Below are 20,494 nucleotides of genomic sequence, written 5' to 3'. Positions count from 1 at the left end.
ATCAAACTCGTGTCTCCTGCATTGGTAGGCAGGTTCTTCCCACTGAGCCACCAGGGAAGCCCATTCATTTTGTATAGTGCCTGCCATAAGTAGGTGTTCAATAACTGAATGAAAGAATTTCAAGTCCTCTCTTCCACCAGCTTAGCAGTGAGAACTAACATTTCCCTAGGTTCTAAGCTATTAGCTGAAGTAACAGAAAAGAAATTTCTCATCAGAATCTTCCTTAATTTGTTTTTTCTCATTAGAATTCCTGTGTTCCTTTGTCTGGGTAAATATACTCAGTAGACAAGTTGAGATTGTGAAAACATTTTGAAGTTTTGGGACTACATGAGCTAAATAAAGCTGCTGCTGCTAAGTCTCTCAGTTGTGTCCAACTCTGTGTGACCCTATAGACAGCAGCCCACCAGGCTCCACCGTCCCTGGGATTCTCCAGGCAAGAACCCTGGAGTGGGTTGCCATTTCATTCTCCAGTGCATGAAAGTGAAAAGTGAAAGTGAAGTCGCTCAGTCATTTCCTACTCTTAGCAACCCCATGGACTGCAGCCCGCCAGGCTCCTCCGTCCATGGGATTTTCCAGGCAAGAGGACTGGAGTGGGGTGCCAATAAAGCTAGGTATAATAAAATGCTTTCTAACATTTATTCTGTTTTGAACACATTTTTATTTAAGAAGTCACTGTCATTCACTTATCAGTTGAAATGCTTTATTTGTCAAAGGTATTTTTTAAAATTACTTGAAGACTTTTTTATATTTCAAATTAGATATCCTAGTCTTAGATTTAAAACTCATTTTTCCTGAATATATTTTCTCTTTAAGAGTAACATACTTTCATAGAGTGTGTTGAAAATTAGGGAAATCAAGGGTTCTTGTTCTGTCAGGTGCAGTGTTTAGAGTGTTATTTTGATAAAATCCAGTTGCTCTGATATGACTAGAAAATACTTGCTCCCTTGGATTATAATAGCAGGGGAAAAACTGTGGCATAGGTAAAAATTCACCGTAATTACTTGAATTGGTTTTATACATAATCATCTTGGGTTTTGACAGTGAGGTAGTCGTATGGAGTGTCTTTGGATCCAACATACATGAAAACACCGGATTGCCAGGATTCACACAAGGAGGCAGTTCAGGTTTCATTTCTGTGTCTGAATTTGAAGCTGAAGTACTTTTCTTATCCTAAAAGATAAATGCATAAAATAATTATCAATTATACAGTTCTGAAAAAAAGAAAAGAATTATTTAAACTAAACCCTAACCTTTTTTATACAACTCATAAAAATTGACTGGAAAAAGATCAAAGATTTGAATGTAAGATCTGATACCATAAAACTCCTAGAAGAAAACATAGGGACAAAGGTCCTTGGAGCTCGCCTTAGTAATGATTTTTAGATATGGCAACAAAACTACAAACAACAAAAGCAAAAATCAATAAGTGTGGCTACAACAAACTAAAAAGCTTCCATACAGCACAAAAACAGCAGAATGAAGAGGTAACCTTGGAATGGGAAAACATATGTGCCAACCATATATCAGATAAGGGGTTAACTTCTAAAATATCTTAAGAACTCATACAATTCAGTAGCAAAAAACCAAGCAATATAATTAAATAATGGGCAGAGGATCTGAACAGACATTTCCCTCAAAGACACATAGATAACTAACAAGTACATGAAAAGATGTTGAACATTCCCAATCATCAGAGAAATGCAGACCTAAACCACAATATGATGTCACTCCACACCTGAAGAATGGCTATTATCAAAAAGTTAAGAGAGAATAAGAGTTGAGGATGTGGAGAAAAGGGAACTGTTGGTGGAAATGTAAATTGGTAAAAAACTAAAGATGGAACTACCATATGATCCAGCAGTTTCACTTCTTAAGATATCCAAAGGAAATGAAATCACATCTTGAAGAGATATCTGCACTCCCATGTTCATTGCAGCATTATTCATAATAGCTAAGACATGGAAACAAGTATTCATCAACAGATGCATGGATGGAGAAACCCACACAGAATGGAGTACTATCAGTCATAATAAAAGAAGAGTCCTGCCATTTGCAGCAATATTGAGGACCTTGAAATCATTATGCTAAGTGAAGTAAATCAGAGAAAGACAAATGTTGTATGATCTCACATATATGTAGACTCTTAAAAAATCAAACAGCAGAATGGTAGTTATCAGGGGCTGGGTATGGGGGTAAATGGAGAGATGATGGTCAAAGAATACCAACTTTCAGTTGTAAGAAGAGTAAGTTCTAAGGACGTAACATAATATGGTTACTGCCATTAACAATACTGTATTTGAAAGTTTGAGAGTAGATGTTCTCACCACACACACACAAAAATTTGTAATTATGTGAGGTGATGGATGTATCAGCTAATCATACTGTGTTAATCATTTCACAGTATATACCAAAGCATCATGTTGTACCCCCTACTGCTGCTGCGAAGTCACTTCAGTCGTGTTCGACTCTGTGCAACCCCATAGACAGCAGCACACCAGGCTCCCCCCGTTCCTGGGATTCTCCAGGCAAGAAAACTGGAGTAGGTTGCCATTTCCTCTCCAATGCATGAAAGTGAAAAGTGAAAGGGAAGTCGCTCAGCCGTGTCCTACTCTTAGCGACCCCATGGACTGCAGCCCACCAGGCTCCTCTGCCCATGGGATTTTCCAGGCAAGAGTACTGGAGTGGGGTGCTATTGCCTTCTCCGGTTGTACCCCATAAACTTACACAAATGTTATGTCAGTTATACCTCAATAAAGCTAGAAAAACAGAAGAAAACAAAAATAGTCCCATCTACTCTCCTTTTGGGAGTCCTTTTCTCTTGAGGACATGGAAGAGTACCCATTATATTATATTATAATGGCTTCCTTGGACTGCAAGGAGATCAAACCAGTCACTCCTAAAGGAGATCAACCATGAATATTCATTGGAAAGATTGATGCTAAAGGTGAAGCTCCAGTACTTTGGCCACCTGATGGGAAGAGCCAGCTCACTGGAAAAGACCCTGATGCTGGGAAAGATTGAAGGCAAAAGAAGAGGGCAAAAGAGATGGTTAGATAGCATTACTGACTCAATGGACATGAACTTGAGAAAACTGGGAGATAGTGGAGGACAGGGAAGCCTGGTGTGCTGCAGCCCATGGGGTCACAGAGAGTCAGACACAACTTAGTGACTGAACAATATATATATATATATATATATATATACACACGTATATATATGTATGGGCTTCCCTGGTGGCTCAGATGGTAAAGAATCCATCTGCAATGCGGGAGACCTGGGTTCAATACCTGGGTCGGGAAGATCCCCTGGAGGAGGGCATGGCAACGCACATCAGTATTCCTGTCTGGAGAATCTCCATGGACCGAGGAACCTGGCAGGTTACGTCCCATGGGGTCACAAAGAGTCGGACACGACTGAGCAACTAAGCACATATATATGTATATTAAATTTATATACATTTCAATTATATATGTCTGTACAGAGCAAACTTGTCAAAAGTATGTACAAGATAAATTTTAAAAATCCCGTACTAGAACTGTGAGAACTTATAAAAATGTAAATTATAGAATAAAATGCAATAGATCATAGTTCAAAGAGGGCGTACAGTTGAATTTTAGAGTGAAAAAGGAACAAGATAAACATTCAGCAATCTTAACCTTGTGGATCTTTGCTTTGTGTATTAAGCAAATAATTACACAACAACCAATTACAACTGTGGTAAATGCTATGAACCAAAAAAAATCAAGGTATTTATGAAGACTCAGTGGGGTTCTAATCTAGTGTGAGGGCCTAGGAAGGCCATTCTGGTGAAGTGTCGTTGAATCTAACACTGGAAGGCAAGGAAGGAAAAGATAGAAAAGGGCACAGAGAAAAAGCATGGCCCAAGTGGAGTGAAAATGGCTCGAGATGATGAGAGAGGGGCAGGGGCAGAACCTGAAGGGTCTGGTTGACTATGTGAGAAGTTTGGATCTTTATGGTAAAAGCAATGGAAAGCTATTGAAGAGTTTTAAAGAGAAACATGTCATGATGTAACATAATTTTTAGGATGATTACTTGGCTGTCAGAGCCTTGAATGGATGTGGAGAGGAGCTTCAGTAGTCCATGTGACTGACGATGATGATTTCTAGAAAGATGGTGGTACAGAGCGACTAGGAAATAAATTTGAGACATATTTTGAAAGTAGAATCCATAGGACCTGGTGGATGTGGATGGAGAGGAAGAGGGACATATCAAGGAAGACCCCAGATTTCTGGACAAACATTTGGGTAGATGGCCATTTGCTACAATTTGTAACTAACATACATAATAAATTTAATAAATATTCAAAATAATTAAGCTATCTGGGGGAGGAGGGAGCCAGACAGTAAAAAGAATGAATACAAAAGTGATATTTTCTAGCACATGAACATAACATGCTTTATCTTCAGTAAAGTCATGTCCATTAAAATCAACAAGCTTCAATCATGAAGGTGAAATTCACATGGAACAGACTACGGACCTTATTTATCACTCATTCAACAAATACTGAGTACCTACTGTGTGCCAGGCATTGTTAGATGCTGGAAAAATAGTGATTAAAAATATGAAGTTCCACATTTTATTGTATAGGAGATAAACACATAGGAAACCAGCTCAATAATGTTGGGAAATTGGTTAGTTATTTTTTAAAAGTGTAGGTCTTCACCTTCAAAATTAGGTGTAACCAGTTCTAGGTTCTGATGTTGCCAGTAATAAAAGCTGCATGACTTTGATGAAGTTACTTTGCAAGGATTCTATATATATAAACATAAAACAGAGGAGATGGATTAGATAGGTTTGTTTCCTAATCTGAGGATATAAGGGCTCTCCAAATGTAGCCATAGGAAAGTGATTTTCAGTTATTTGAAAAACATGAAGAGTGTACATTTACTTGTGATAAGGCCCTGAAAAATGCATTCTGTGGGGTCCATGTCAGCAAAAAAATTTGGCAGTTTAAAAAAAAACCCCAAAATTGGCTATTTCTGAAATACTTAACATCTAAGTCCTTTCAGATCAGAAATTATAATCTAACCTTACAGAGAGGTTGGCAGGGTATAGTGCGTGCATGCATGTGTGCTAAGTTGCTTCATTCCTGTCTGGTTCTTTGCAGCCTTATGGACTGTAGCCCACCAGGCTCCTCTGTCTATAGGGATTCTTCAGGCAAGAATACTGGAGTGGGTTGTTGTGACTGCCTCCAGGGGATCTTCCTGACCCAGGGATTGAACCCACCTCTCATTTGTCTCCTGCATTGGCAGGCAGTCTTTTTACCACTGGTGCCACCTGGAAAGCCCCAGGGTACTGTAATTGTGACTTTTTAAGGTTGAATTAAATAGAAGGTTGCTTATAGATTCTGTGATTCATGAGGCTCAGACCCTTTAAGAATTCTAAATTCTTAAAACTAGCAAGCATAAAGTCTCGGTTTCTCCAACTCTAAAATGGAGGAAAGAATATTGGCCACGTTGTGTCAGGATCAAATTTGGGTCAGATTAGTTTGGTTTCTCTTAAAATAACCCAGCTCACTCTGAATTCCTGGGTGATTCCACTTAATGTCTTAGCAAAATTGTTTCCCACTATCAGAAACCTATTTGTTTTGAAATCTTTAGTTCTAGTCTGCAAATGTGTGAAGTATTTACTCCACCTTCTATTTTTTATAGCTTCAAAATTTAGACCTATTTATTATTTTATATTCACATTTAATGGATCTAATTTGAAATGTTAAAATTCATAGTCCACTTCTGTTCACATTTGAAGAAGTATGATAGTATTAGGGGAGTAGCACAAGACAAGAACTGTGTGACTTTCAATCCTTTATCATCACTGCACCTTTGTTTTTATATTGTCTGTAAAACTGGTTAAAAAAATTTGCTATAGTTCCTGTGGTTGGAAAGTGAAAGAAAATCAGATGTAAATGATACATTACTATGTAAATGGAACGAATTTTTATCATTTTCTTTTTTGAAGGTATACCTCAATGCATATGCACCATCTTCCACAATTCAGTTCTGAAATTTACAGGTTAAGAACATTTACACTAGTATGCTCCCATTTACTAACACTCATCATTGTAGGAAGCTGGCAAAGCTGGAAATAAAACTCAACAGATCTTGCTATTTATCCTTTTTAACACTGCTTATTAAATTGTTTAAATATCCAGAGCAGAGACATTGGAGCAGAGTAAGTCGCCAGAATGTTATGGCATTCTGACAGCAGGTCACTTTGTCTCAAAATGTCAAGGTTCCCACGATTCTTAAGTAGGAGGTGCTGCTTTGTGACTTGTGAGAGAAAATACCAATCCTGATTTAATTTATGGACACCAGTCAGGTTGCCCAAGGCAACCTCACTCACAGAGGTTGTGACTTTCAAATTACCCTCTACAACTGGCTCTGAAATTCGGATCAGCTTTGACTCCACATGTAATAGAGAAAACAGAACGTAGTCAAAATAGAAGACAAATGAGCTGAAAAATTTTGTTGGCATAATCTGTACCATACAATCTGTAGAAGTTTCTGTCCACCTAAATCTTTTGTACCTCCAGAACAATTCACAAATGTTTATGGACTTTGAAATAAAATAGAAATACCCATCACTTTTACTTTATATCCTAGGTCCTCACTGCAGCTTTCTTATTTAGGTTTGCTGCTAAGTCACTTCAGTCGTGTCTGACTTTGTGCGACCCCATAGACGGCAGCCCACCAGGCTCCCCCGTCCCTGGCATTCTCCAGGCAAGAACACTGGAGTGGGTTGCCATTTCCTTCTCCAGTGCACGAAAGTGAAAAGTCGAAGTGAAGTCGCTCAGTCGTGTCCGACCCTCAGCGACCCCATGGAGTGCAGCCTACCAGGCTTCTCCATCCATGGGATTTTCCAGGCGAGAGTACTGGAGTGGAGTGCCATTGCCTTCCGTATTTAGGTTTAGCCCTTTTCAAATCTCATGTTCTTGAAATGTGGAGTTCAAAACAGATACATTAATAACAAAAGAGCCTAATAGAATAATAAAAAATTAAATTCTCTGCTAGATTACACACTGAGTAAGTGACTGTTACTGAAGGATAAGAAGGTTAATGAAAATTATAAATGAATCTTTTAAAATCAATTAAGTACCTTGAATGAAATCTACAAATAAATGGTATTGGCTTTCTTACTAATACTCAGGCTCTCCTAGAATTAGGGAAGACTAGGCCACTTTGACTTTTGCAAGTCTTTTGTTATAAACACACATTTTTATAAAGATAAATAACAACAAGCCATTGAAATAATAAAAATGCCCATTATAGAAGCTGTAATTATAACATTAAAAGTGCTTTTTCTTCTTTGGTTTTGGTTTCACAGTTGATGTTAATCACAGTAACACCAAAAGCAAAAAATCCCTTAAAGCCTAATTTTTAGGCACCTTTTGTTTCTCCTCAGGCCCAACCATCCTTGTTCATGTTAAAAAATAATTTTTGGCCACAGTTAGGGACAGAGAATTAAACCTTAACTTTCTACTGTTTCTATCAACAGTGATATAAATGCATCATATTCTTTCGCCCCCTCATATCCTTTTTTGAACAAGACACAATGTAAACATGTGAATTAACAAGGCACGTTTTTCTTGTTCAAAACCATCATCCCATTTTGCAGTGGGGTATGTGTTGCATACCGTCCCCAATCATCTTTATACCTTCAGAGGCAATTCTGGCTTAATGCAATGCATGTTACATCTGTGTAGTCCAGTGATTGCCTACAAAACTGGTTTTTTTGGAGCGTGGGGTGGGTGGGAATGCGAGGTGCCCCAAATTTATAGTAAAGAATAGCAACAGTCAAAAACGTCCAGCCCTCTGCCCAAACCCACCCAGTCGCACTCGGTCATTCTCGACGTCTTCTTTATTTTTTCCGCAAACGCAGCGTTTTCCTGCAGCTGATGGCAAGAAGGCCAGCGAGTACCGAGGGGACGTGGCCCTTTTTCTACACCCAATTAAAGCAGCAAAGAGCTGGTGAGCGGTCGGCTCGATCAATACGCATAAACTAATCTGGCTAATCCCAGGAGCGGTCCTCCAGGGTGGAATCCGGCCAAGTGGTTGTAGCAGCCCGTCTCCATAGTAACCGGCCGCGGAGCCTCTCCAGCGCCGGGGCCCGGATGTTGTCAGGATCTCGGCCGCGGGGCCCAGCTTCCAGCAGCTTCCCGGCCGCGGTTGCGCTCCTCTTCGGGAGTCGTAGTTCTTCACTAGGCCGCCGCCCGGTATGAGGCGCGGGCCGGACTACGAGTCCCGGCATGCACCGCGGTGCCCCGCCGGCCGCCGCCTCCCGGCTGCGGACGCCTGTGAGCAGGTTGTTTTTATGAGAGGCGTCACTGCTCTTGGAGTTCTGACCGCCGCCACCGCGCCAGCCAGCGCCGTCGGGCGGAGGTGGCGCTGCCCCTTCAGGTAAGATCCTGGGCGGGTTTGGACCCAGGGAGGGGAGTCCGCGCCGACTGTCGCGGTTCTTGTGTCAGTTGTCTGGTGGAGGTATTTGTGGGGTCTCAGCTGAGGGGAGGCTTGACCCTTACGCTCTCGGCGTTTGCGGCCGCCTGGGTGGCCCCTCAGAACGCGGGGCCGCAGCCCCCGCGGCGGAGCAGATTCCCCAGGCGTCCGGTCCGGTGGCCCTGCATCCTCGGTTTCCTGCGTGCAGACGCGAGCGGAGCGCCGGGGTTGTAGGGGAGCCGTCGGTCCGCGGGACGCACCCGCCTTCCTCCACTGGGCTGGCTTGAGGCTCTTCTCGGTCCTGATTGATGAGAATCCATATGGTAAAGATGTGTGCGTCACCCCGCCGGCTTTTCAGCCAGCCGGTCTTTTTTGGTGACGTTTGAGCCTCGTGATGCCAGGAACAGAAAGATTAAATAATGCATTTGAGATTTCTGTTTGTCTGATAATCACCAAATCTCCCTATCTCCCCCCCTCCGTCCCCTTCCTAATCGATAAGCACCCCACGTAGCATCAGTCCACACCGTGTCTTGTACGCGTTACCTGTTTGTTTCATGAGTCCAACTTTTTGCCATTGGGAGCGCCAGTTTTGACGAACTCGGCCGATTAGGCACTTTGTTGAGCGGGTGAAATTGGTGCTGCTTCAGTCTAGCTTTATTAAGTAATGGAATGGAGCCTTCTTGTAGCTAGACTAGGTAATTATTTTAGTACCGCAAATTTTAGGAAATTTGCCTCCAGTAAGGTGACATCTACTGACTAGTACTTGAAACGTCATTATTAGCGCATCATTTTTTTGGTGTCAAGTTTGAATCTTATCAGGCCCCGCATTTCTCAGGGGGCTATTTATCACATCTCGGACGCTAGTGTGAATGGTTTACAATTCTTTTCTACGCTATGGTCATAAAGGGGAAGGGAAGGGAGAAAATGAGGGGATTATTTTTAATAATTTTTAATCTTTTATCCCAACCTAAGGATTGTCTAAAGAATTCAAGTTAAAGAATCCATTAAAAATCGCTCTCTAATAATAATTAAGGGTGTAGGAAATACTAGTTTTTAAATGAAAATAGGTTAGAAAGTAGTGTAATTCTAATTTTGTTTACTATAGAACTAGAAGCGGTTACATGTGTTTAAGAAATAAGACTCAAAGGAGAGTCATAGTTATGAAAGTGATTAGATGATGCAACTACAATTTTTTTTTACACTTTTTAGTATTTTCCAAATTTTCTATAGGCAAAATTTAATTTTAAAAAAAGGGATACAGATAAAGCAATTCCAGTTATGTAAACTCTTTAAACATTAATTTTAAAAAGCAAGTAACAACAAACAACATAGGCAGAGCTCCTGTTACTGCATCCACAAACTGTGAATAACAAGTTTAAATGTAAGTTATTTGTGGAGAAGTGACAAAAAATGCTTTGGTTGGACTGGAAAAGAAAACAAAACAAATATGACACATTCTCAACATTTGTACATCTCATCTTGATGTGTTCTTATTTTGGACAGTAAAATCAAAGCAAAAGTCTTTACTTTTCTTCAGTTAAGGTAGTGCAGTCTTGATTATTCCTGTAACTCAAGGTGATAAAGCATGGGCGTGTTAATCTGAAAAGAACTGGACATAGCAAGATTTTTCATTTATCATTTGCCAGTGGAAATAAAGAAGTTAAACATTATTATAAAATAGGGGTGCTAAGCTTGTTTTCACTGAAACATTTTAAGCACTGTGTTTGATATGCCTGATATTTTGGATTATGTTTTTGTTTCAGTTTCTATTATGAGTATGTTGGATATATGTTGGATATGGATGGTAAGTTGCATGTTTGGGCCACATTCTGTTTTCTGTTCTAAAGAAAGGGCTGCATTGTTCTTTGAGAAGAACAGTCTATGTATTTTTGCAGTTATCAGTCTTGAAAAATTGGGGTTTACCTCAATTCCAGGTGTTCATTTATTCTTAATAAAATATCCATTCTAAAACTCCCCCCCCCCCCACTTTTTTAACTGTAGAAGTCATACTTTCTTTTCTTAGATTCTTTTCTTTGGAGCATTGTTTCTCTCCCCAAATTTCAGTTTCTTGTCAGTATTTTGTATTGGTTTGTGTGTTTTGTGCCCTGTGTTAGTTCAATACCTTATTAAAAATTTGAGTTCCTTTACAGGGCATAAGAAACATTCATAATTGCTTAACTTATCTGATTTACTAACTGGTTCTAGATTATAATGTACTTTTATGCAGGTTAAATATTTTAAAAATTATGTGAGTTTGAACTGAGATCTTAGAAGTAGTCGTTTCTGACATGTAAAGAATATGGACACAGTGTAAGGCCTGTTAAGCCCAGAGTATTTTAAAACAGAAAATGCAGACTCATCTAACAATGTAGAACTAGTAGAGGCTGAATTGTTTTTGTTTTCATGTGTGGTTAAAGTGAGGAAGTTGCCATACTGTAAGTAATAACTTATATTTTCAAGAATCTTCTTTATGGGAGTTGTGCAGTTTTTGTTTTTTTATTATAAATTTTTTTAGTAGTTTTTAAAGGTTACTTTCCATTTATTATTAAAAAATACTGACTGTATTCTCCGTGTTGTACAGCACATCCGTGAGCCTATCTCATACCCAGTAGTCTATACCTCATTCCCTTACCCCAGTATTGCCCCCTCACTAGTTCTCTATATGTAAGTCTGTTTCTTTTCCTGTTAAATTCACTAGTTTGTTATGTTTTTTATATTCCACATATAAGTGATATCATACCATATTTATCTGACAATTCTGCAGTCTTGATTAATTTAAAACAGTTAAAAAATATGAGTTTGTTTCAAAGGTCATGTTTATTGTATCAGATGAACTTGAAAAAAATCTTAGAGTTTTAAAGTGAAATTTAGCTCTATAATGGAAAGATTGCAACTAACTGATTTGATTTAGAGGATTTTTTTTTAAGGGTATTTAATGTGTGGAAACCTGTGTAAGGGCTTTCTGAAGGAGGTATTAACAAGGAAGTATTAATATTAGCAGGAAGTCAGAATCTAATTTTTCTTCAGTGTTTACCCATGAAGCACTTTACTAAAATCTTCTGGTTCATGTTGCCAGCATGATGAAATGTGAAAAAAGAATTGGATTAGGAGTCAGAATGTTTAATGATGTTGACAGTAATTCAATTTATGAATCTGTTGTTTCCAATTTTATGTTATAAATAATAGCCATTGCCACATTTCATGGCATATTCATGAAAATCAGATCTGATATAAAAATCATATTACTTGTGTCAGTGATCTACCAATGCAAAGTATTATTGGCTTTCATAAGTAACATTTACGTAAAGCATGTTATACATTTGAAATGTGATAACTTAATGTGATACACACTTTTGGCTGGGAAGTTTGATGGAAAAAAGTCAAAAGAGATCTTCATTTTTTGGTAGTGCTTTTTGCCTTTTACTAGGTTGAAGGAAACCTGGCCCCTTTCCTGACTGTGACTTTGCACTCTGCCGCATTAAAGGTCCTGAAATTGCAGTGTGCTTTTATGGTTAGACCTTTAATTTTGGTTTTGAATTATTTTAATTGCGCATCTAAAGTATAAGGAAGATCATCAGTATGACTTAACATTAGGAAGTGAATGCCGTTTTTAATGTTCTAAAACGGTACTGTAAGTTGATTTCATGAGTAGTAAGCCTACATTGAATGTCAAATCCCAGGTCCTCCCAGAGATGCATGACGTGTGTATGCATTTATCTCTGAGGGAGAGGAATAGTTTAGAGCTTGGACATCTCCTTCTGGGGATGCCAACCCTGTCTGAGATTAACATCAAGTTTGGTTGACATACAGAGCATTCAAGTAAACAAGTCTTTTAGAAACTTATAAATTAATTCTGAAGACTTTATGAGAACAAATATAAGTGAAAGTAACAGTGGGGTATACTTAATTGTCTATTACGTACTTTAAAAAAATGTGAAACAATAAAAATATATAAAATCTCTTTGGGGACTTCTCTGGTAGCCCAGTAGTTAAGACTCGTACTTCCACTGAATGGGGCATGGGTTCCAGCCCTGGTCGGGAACTAAGATCCCACTTGCTGCTAGCATGGCCAAAAAAAAGCATGGCCAAAAAAAATAATCCCTTTGTTTCCCATCTTTCTGGCTTTTTTTTTTCCCAACAGAAAAGTAGAAGAGAGTTGTAAAAAAAATTATAACAAATTATCTTTTTGTGGAAAGTATGTTAAAAAATAATAGATACATGATTAATACATACATTTTAACAAGTAAAAACTTTTTTTTTAATTGAGAGTAGAAGAAAACATCAAGCTATATAGTTTCACTTATTTATCTCTGAAAAGGGAAAAGGAGCCACCAGGGACTGAACAGTGTTCAAGTGAGGGCAGTATGGAGCTAGTGAAGCTTTTAGATTTACTCTTGGCTCTTTTAGCCTTTTCCAAAGTTAAGATGTAACAATTCTGGAAAGTTAGGATTCTTCTCAGAGTTGGAAAAACCTGGTGGAAAGGATATTTCCATATTAACAAGTATCGTAATTTCCTTCCAGCATTTTGAAATCATGTTGTTTACTACTTTATTTCAAACTTTTTGTCAAAGGTGTAGCTTCTTTTAGGTGGAGGCAAAACGGGATACTTCTGTCTTCAAATATGGCAGTAGTTGCTTCTGTTTGCCCATTTGAAGGATATTACATCATAAAAGGAAACGTGTGAAGAAATTGTATATTGACTCACTTCTTGCAGAATTTGTTTTGTAAATCAAAAAGTTAACCTACTCTATTATAACAGTATTGCTGCCTCTTTCTGGGGTGGATAAAGTGAAATTATTAATACTATTCCTATTGGAGACTTATCTCCAGATACCTGTCTTTAGCAACAGATTTCAGTGTTTAAATGAAATTCACTCCATTAAAACTAGGAAAGCTTGTTTGCTATGGAGTGGTTATCTTTGAATCCACTTAAAAGATGAATGTAAACAAGAGGAAGGACAGCAATTGGACCCACATCTTGATCCCATAGTTTCTACACTGTGGACTCTTGAAAGCCCTGGGTTATGTTCTTTTTTCTCTAATATTAGTTTTCCACAATAAACTTCTGATACCTCAGATATAAGTATTTTAATATGATTCCCTTAAGTTCTTTAACTTGTCCTGAAAAGACTGGTCCTCCAGAAGATGATTAGATATTGTTTCAGTTAATCATTTACTTAATATTGAGCTGATTTTTTTCATTTTAAAAAATGTTCCTTTTCCTGCTGGTTATGAAGGAAATAAATAGCTTATTGAAATTTAGCAGACATATTGCATGTAATTTTTTTTTTTAGATTTGAAATATACTATTTAGAATTTTAACTCATTTAATGCATATAAATTAGTATCAGTAGAGTTTATTTTTCTTTAACATATTGACCTGTTTAATCTTTGTTCATCATGTAGGTGTTAAAGTAATTTTGCTTCTCTGTATCTTTGCTAGTAATGTTGAATATTTTTCCTTATAAGCTGTTTTAATGTCTTCTATAAATTGCACTCTTGTTCCTTGTTGAATTTTCTATTCAGTTTTAAACCTTTTTTCTTACTGACTTATTAGTGTATTTTAAATGTTTTAAAAACTCTGTTATATATATGTTACAAATATGCTTAGTATTTCATTCTTACTTATATGACTTTTAGCAAATAAGTTTACGATTTTTGTACAATGGAAAACTTCTATATGGTTTCTAGGTTTTGTGTAAAGCCTAGAAAAAGATTATCTTTACTTTAAGATTTTAAAACTTTTCAGTTTTGAGTCTTTTTTTTTTTTTCTTGTGTTTTTATCTTATTTGTTTAAATCTCTGGGCTGTATTTTTGCCACACGGTCTTAAGGTTTTATGAAGCTTTACATTAATAATGCTGAACTTGCACACAGCAAACTGGAGAAATGACATCAATCTGAAAGCCTTTTGCAACATCACATTTATGAAGTCCAATTGAGATTATATTTTCTGAGTGATGCAATTTGGCAAAAAAAAAAAAAAACCACACTACTACCTGATTTACCCCTCTTTGGGAGTCAGGAGAGAGAGAACAGTGAAATTTAATTTCTGTTTGAATTCAGAGGTGTTTTGTGTGAAAATGGCTCTTATCTCTTGTGTCTCTTTCATCCTCTGCTGCTGCTGCTAAGTCACTTCAGTTGTGTCCGACTCTGTGCGACCCCACAGACGGCAGCCCACTAGGCTCCTCTGTCCCTGGGATTCTCCAGGCAAGAACACTGGAGTGGGTGGCCATTTCCTTCTCTAATGCATGAAAGTGAAAAGGGAAAGTGAAGTCGCTCAGTCGTGCCCGACTCTTAGTGACCCCACAGACTGCAGCCTACCAGGCTCCTCCGTCCATGGGATTTTCCAGGCAAGAGTACTGGAGTGGGGTGTCATTGCCTTCTCCGCTTTCATCCTTTACCTTTCACAAAAACCATAGAAAGCTTTTGTGCTGTTGTGAGCATCCAAAATGGCAGCCAGTACTTGAGTTCCATATGCAGGATTGCCTGTTGGATCTTTTTTCTCTTGCTGCTGTTTGGAAGCAACTTTAGTTTGGCCTGTACATGGTGAAAATATGCTGCAGGATTTATCTGCTCTAACAGTTAAAATGCTATAAAAAAAACTCAGTCTATTTCAAATAGAGAGTTTACTTGACCATTCTAGCCAGTAAGCTTTGGAATCAGCTTTGCTAGGGTGTTCCTTTTTTTCCCCCCACAGCACAAAGGCCAGGCACTCCTAGGTTAGGCTTATTTATTGTCAGAGTTTGGGGGCTGAAATAAGGTTGACATTGTAGGTGGAAAAAAATATAAACTTCACCTTCACTTAAGATGAGACTATTTGGAAAAAAAGAAGCAACAGAGTGAAAGGTTCTCTCCCCTTTGCAATGAACAGAATTGAAGACTCCTTAATTCCCCAGAGAGATACAGTTCTTACCATTTACCTCCAGAGGTATTTGCCACAATACTTTTTAAAATGTGAATTTGTGCCAAATTACCATAAAGCATAGTGACAGTAACAGTTTTAGATGCTTTCTTAGACTGAAAATCTTGGGAATTTTTAAGCTTTTCTGTTTCAACCCCTTCATTGTGGTGCTCAGTGATTTTAGTGGCCTTACCACACTTTCGAAAATAGGCATAAAAAAGTTCATAATTATGCTACATTTAACAGAGGCAAGCTTAAGGGTGGAGCTGGACTTGAAATTAGACCTGTAGTTACATTCCTATTTCTGATCCTTTAATTCCTGATCTGAGTAAACATGCTTGTATGTCCTTTTCTGTAGATAAAATAGAGTATTAAGTGATTAAAGATGAGAGATTATTATGTTTGTATTGTATGACTTCTGACTAATAGCAGTTAAAATTTTTGAGCTATTATGAAGATATTAAAAATAAAATTAGAACTTCTTGTCAGAGCTTTGGACTTAATACTAATTAGTAAAGTAACTCATGGATAAAAGTAATTGAAGCTGACATTAGGCAAGTTACGCTCAGAAGTATAGAAGTTACGCTAATAAATAAACGCTGTACATTCAGGGAAAGGAGAGATTAGTGTGTCAGAAACACGAAGGAAAACTTCATGGAGGGGAGGACTAAGCCTTAAAGATAGAAGAAAGAAAGAAGGAAGGCATTCAGGAAGTATAACTTGAGTAGGTGGAGACATGGAGGATTGCTACAGTTCCTCCTCTGCTTGTAGCAAGTAGATGACTTTGATCAGATGAGATAGTTCTGGAGGAGAGAGCTCATCACCTGCAGTAATGGCTAGAGCCAGATAATGGAACATTTGGATGTCACCCTAAGGAGTTTGACTTTATAGTACAGAAGTCTTATTCTCAAGGTCATGGAGAGAGTTTCTGCAAGGGAAGTTAAAAAAAAAAAATCTTAGCACTTGGGATAAGTATTATATGTAACCTGCAGTCAGTTTCATCATTGCCTATATTTAAGTGTTTTAGGGTGGTTGTGTGTGTTTAGGGAAGGACCAAGGAAACAGTTGAAAAATGGCACTGTAGAAAGTGATGAGAGTACCATAGTCATTTAAACAGCATTGTTTTGGTGCTGGAATATAGATCATTAGAACAGACCTGTAACTGATTCATAAATGTATGGGACTGCATGTGACAAAGAATGGCTTTTTAAATCATAGAATTATGGACTATTTATAGTTGAGATTATTTCTAAACTCACACTAAAAGGGAAAAAATCCAAATTCATAGTTTAAATAACTAAATGTAGAAGCTAAAATCTGATAAAATATTAGAAAATACAGGAGAATAATTTACAATTTTGTGAGTGAGAAAGACTTTCTAAAGCAAGGTGTAAAATATGAAATATAAAAGGTTATAAACAAAGACCCTATTCTCCATCCTCAACATTTTACTACCTAAAATTTAAAAACATACATGTGATGGAAGCTATTATTTATTTGTTTTTGGCTGTGCCGGGTCTTGGTTTTTGCATGGACTTTGTCTAGTTGCTGCAAGCAGGGCCTACACTGGAGTTGGGGTGTGTGGGCTTCTCATTGTAGTGGCTTCTCTTGTTGCTGAGCGTGGGCTCTCGGGCTCGTGGGCTTCAGTAGTTGTGGCTCCCAGGCTCTAGAGGCAGGGGTGCATGGGCTGAGTTGCTCCTCGGCATGTGGGATCTTCGTGAACCAGGGATCAAATCTGTGTCCTCTGCATTAGCAGGCAGATTCTTTACCACTGTGCCACCAGGGAAGCCCTGAAGACACTTTTTTAAATTGAAGCATTCTAAGAAAAAAAGTTAGTAGCAAATGAACTCATTAAGGATCCAGTTTTATTTTTTTGCTCATGACATGATCAGAAGTTAAAGATGGTTGTTACCTTTTGGTGAGGTTGTGGAGAAATAGGTGCTTTTGTATGTTGGTGAAAGGCCTTTTCTAACAACCTTATTCAAAGTTCTGATCCCTCCCTACCCCCTACTCTGCATTGTTTCCCCCCATTTACTTTATTTTTCTCCACAGTACTTTCCACCAGCTGACTTACTGTATCTTATCTTGTTTATTTCTGTATCTTGTTTATTTCTGTAGGGTTGTTATTGGACAAAAAGGATGTTTAAATGGTTTTTATTTGTTGGGATCTTGGGTCCTCTTTCCTTTATCCAACAAGGTCTGGTTTAAAGCAGGCGTTTTCATATCCTTTTGGGGAGGTGAAAGTTCCAGAACCTTTGAAAAGCAGGATAGAAATAGGTTCCTGAAAGCTGTCTAGATTAACTGTCTCATCTTTGATCACATTTACAGTCAGCAGCACTTTTGGGACCTTTGCTCACAGCCCATTGGTTGGCTTACATTGGAATTGTAGACGTGTGGGGAGAATAATGCCCCCATTCTTCTCCATAGTATATAATTCTAGAAGATACAGTAATGGAAATGGTACCTTTTTCATAGTAAAATGTAGCTACTCGGGAGTGATGAGGGGCACCATCATATCAGGTAATATTCGCTCCAGTTGTACTTTATTAGGTGAAAGTAATATTGTTGCTGTTATTAGTTTTGACAGCTGCCACCTCAAGTTGTTTTAAAATTATGTCTTTAGTCTGTATCTCTCCTCTGGATTCAGTCCCCAGCGGCCTACTTGATGTTTCAACTTGGATGTGATAATAGTTGTCTCAAATTTAGGATGTTCCCAAAAATTTACCAAGTTTTATTTCATCACTTGCTGCTTTTTCCTGTCTCAATGGCCATTTTGTTCTTGTATTTACTTAGGACAGGAGTCATCCTCATACCTTATATTCAGTACATCAGGAAGCCCAGTTAGCTAATCCTTCAAAATACATGGATAATTTGTCCGCTTCTCACTGTCTTTGCTACCAGTCTGGTCCAAACCAGCATCATCTCACCTGGATTACTGTTGTTGCTTTGCAGATGGTCTTCCTGCTCTGCCTTTTCTCCCTCTCAGTTCTGTCCTCATAGGGCAGCCAGGGTGATCTTCCTATTCCTTTCCTCAAAATTCTTCTGTGACTTTTAATTTCACTCAGGTTAAAGTGAACAGTCTTAGGATTTCTAAGGTCATGCATCGTTCATCTCCCACTCCTTATCTCTCGGTCCTCATCTCTTCCCACTTTCCTGCTTGGCCACTCCTCTCGAATCACACAGGCCTCCTTGCTGTTTCTCAGAGATATGGGCTTGGTTCCAACCTTGTACCTTCTGTTAATTTTGTCTGAAACACTCTTCTTGCAGTTAACTGCACAGCGATTCACTAACTCATTGAAATTTTTGCGCAAATATATCTTCTCAAGGAAGATTTCCCTGATTATCCTTTCTGAAATTAAGCCTCTCCAGCCGAGCATTTCTGTTTTCTTTTCCCATGCTTTCTCTGTAGTAGGAGATACACCATCAAACACACTGCATATCCTATCAGTTTATGTTGTTTATTGGATGACTCCAGTGTGAAAGATGAAATGCATAGGAAAATTGAGATGAGTTTAATTTGGACTATTGCAGTAGGGAGAAAGTTCATTAATGAGGAGTATCTCATAAAACCAAGGAATTTTATGGAGGCAAGTGAAATAAGGGGCTCAGGATGAATGGAAGTCTAACCTGGGGTTTTTTGAGGGCAGGTTGGTCATTTGCAAGTTAGCTGTTTGTCAGAACACAAAACAGGATGGGAACATTTCTCAACCTTCCTTGCTTTCCTGGAACACAAGGCTCAGATAAAGTTTTACTGATAGAATTTAAGCTCTAGGAAGGCAAGACTCTTATTTGCTTTATACATTGATATATATTCAGTATCTTGCATGTGTTAAGAACTGAATAAATATTGAATGAGCAGATGGATAAAGGAATGAATTTAAAATGGTACCAACTACAGGCCCATCTGCTGGAGAGTGTGATTATACTAGTGTAATATAATCCTTCTACTTTAAGAAGCTTCATAAAGGAGATGTGAGAATTTGTGTAATAAATGTACATCCTAATATGACTAGTATGTGCTGTATTCTATATTGAAACCACATATTTGTAATGCTTAGTGTCAAATTCTCTTCCATAGAGTTCTACAAATCTTTCATGCTGTGAAGAAAATTTCTTATGAAGTGAAAGTCACTTTCAGTAATTTGTTCTGGAGGCTCTTATTATAAAGGAGTTTGGAGACTTTTGTCTTGAAGGCAGTGGAGACCAATTTTAACTGATTGACTGATTAAGTGATCAGATTTATGTTGTAGGATAAACATAGTAGAGGCAGCCTTGGGAAGGAGTAGCCAAAGAGGAATTTGAAACTGTAAGCAGAGATCTGTTAGAGAATTGTCACTGTAATTGAAGTGAGAAATGATGAAGTTGGATTAGGAAGTGCATAAGGATTTAGACTTGGGTCAAGGCAAAGTTTTAGTTGTTTCATATGTCCTGTGCTTAGAAGCTCAGTTGTGTCTGACTGTGCGACCCCGTGGACTGCAGCCTGCCAGGCTCCTCTGTCCATGGGGATTCTCCAGGCAAGAATACTGGAGTGGGTTGCCATGCCCTCCTTCAGGGGATCTTCCCGACCCAGGACTCAAGCTCAGGTCTCCCTCACTGCAGGTGGCTTCTTTGCTGTCTGAACCACCCAGGAAGCCCATTTCAAGTGTAGTTATCCTTAAATCTAGGATTTTTGACCTGACGTTTGGTGGGTTTTGCTTATAATATTATTTTTGGTTAATGCTCTTTTCTGAGATAGAAACAGGAAGAGCAGCAGGAAGATGATCTTAGTCTTGCAGATGCTGAGAAACCTACAAATAATCATCCAAAAAGCACTGGGAAAATCTGTAGCTGGAGACTGGGATAAGAACCTACCCTGAGGAATAAAAGGAAGCCTGAGTCTGGAACTTCCCTGGTGGCTCAGACAGTAAAAGCATCTGCCTACAGTGCGGGAGACCCCGGTTTGACGGAGGAGCCTGGTAGTCCATGGGGTTGCAAAAAGTCAGACACGACTGAGCGACTTCACTTTCACTTGAGTCTGGGAAAGGGCTTCAAGTTTATCATCTTCATAAAGTATACCCTTAGGTTTATAACTTTAAGTTATTATTAGTAAGCCCCTTGAAGTGGAACAGGGGATGGGGTCAGGAAATGGTTCACAAAGTG

At 38.5% G+C, this 20,494-nt stretch overlaps 2 protein-coding genes across 2 annotated transcripts in view; one reads left to right on the top strand and one right to left on the bottom strand.

Annotated features, from left to right (window-relative positions):
* Positions 1 to 825: 825 nt before the first annotated feature.
* PIERCE2 (piercer of microtubule wall 2) lies at positions 826 to 7,864 on the bottom strand. Its single transcript, XM_068992507.1, has 2 exons — positions 7,847 to 7,864; positions 826 to 1,170 (listed from the first exon to the last, which is right to left on the bottom strand). The coding sequence occupies exons 1-2, from the start codon at positions 7,862 to 7,864 to the stop codon at positions 826 to 828; spliced, it is 363 nt and encodes a 120-aa protein (XP_068848608.1).
* Positions 7,865 to 8,304: 440 nt separating this feature from the next.
* The window catches only part of CCPG1 (cell cycle progression 1), a 40,702-nt gene continuing 28,512 nt past the window's right edge, over positions 8,305 to 20,494 (top strand). Inside the window, exon 1 of the mRNA XM_068963987.1 lies at positions 8,305 to 8,417. The gene's annotated coding sequence lies outside the window, so the exon portion shown is untranslated. The remainder of the gene's footprint in view (positions 8,418 to 20,494) is intronic.

The sequence above is a fragment of the Capricornis sumatraensis genome, chromosome 2 (genome assembly GCF_032405125.1).
Source record: "Capricornis sumatraensis isolate serow.1 chromosome 2, serow.2, whole genome shotgun sequence".
NCBI lineage: Eukaryota > Metazoa > Chordata > Mammalia > Artiodactyla > Bovidae > Capricornis > Capricornis sumatraensis.
This window is presented reverse-complemented; position numbering and strand designations above follow the sequence as displayed.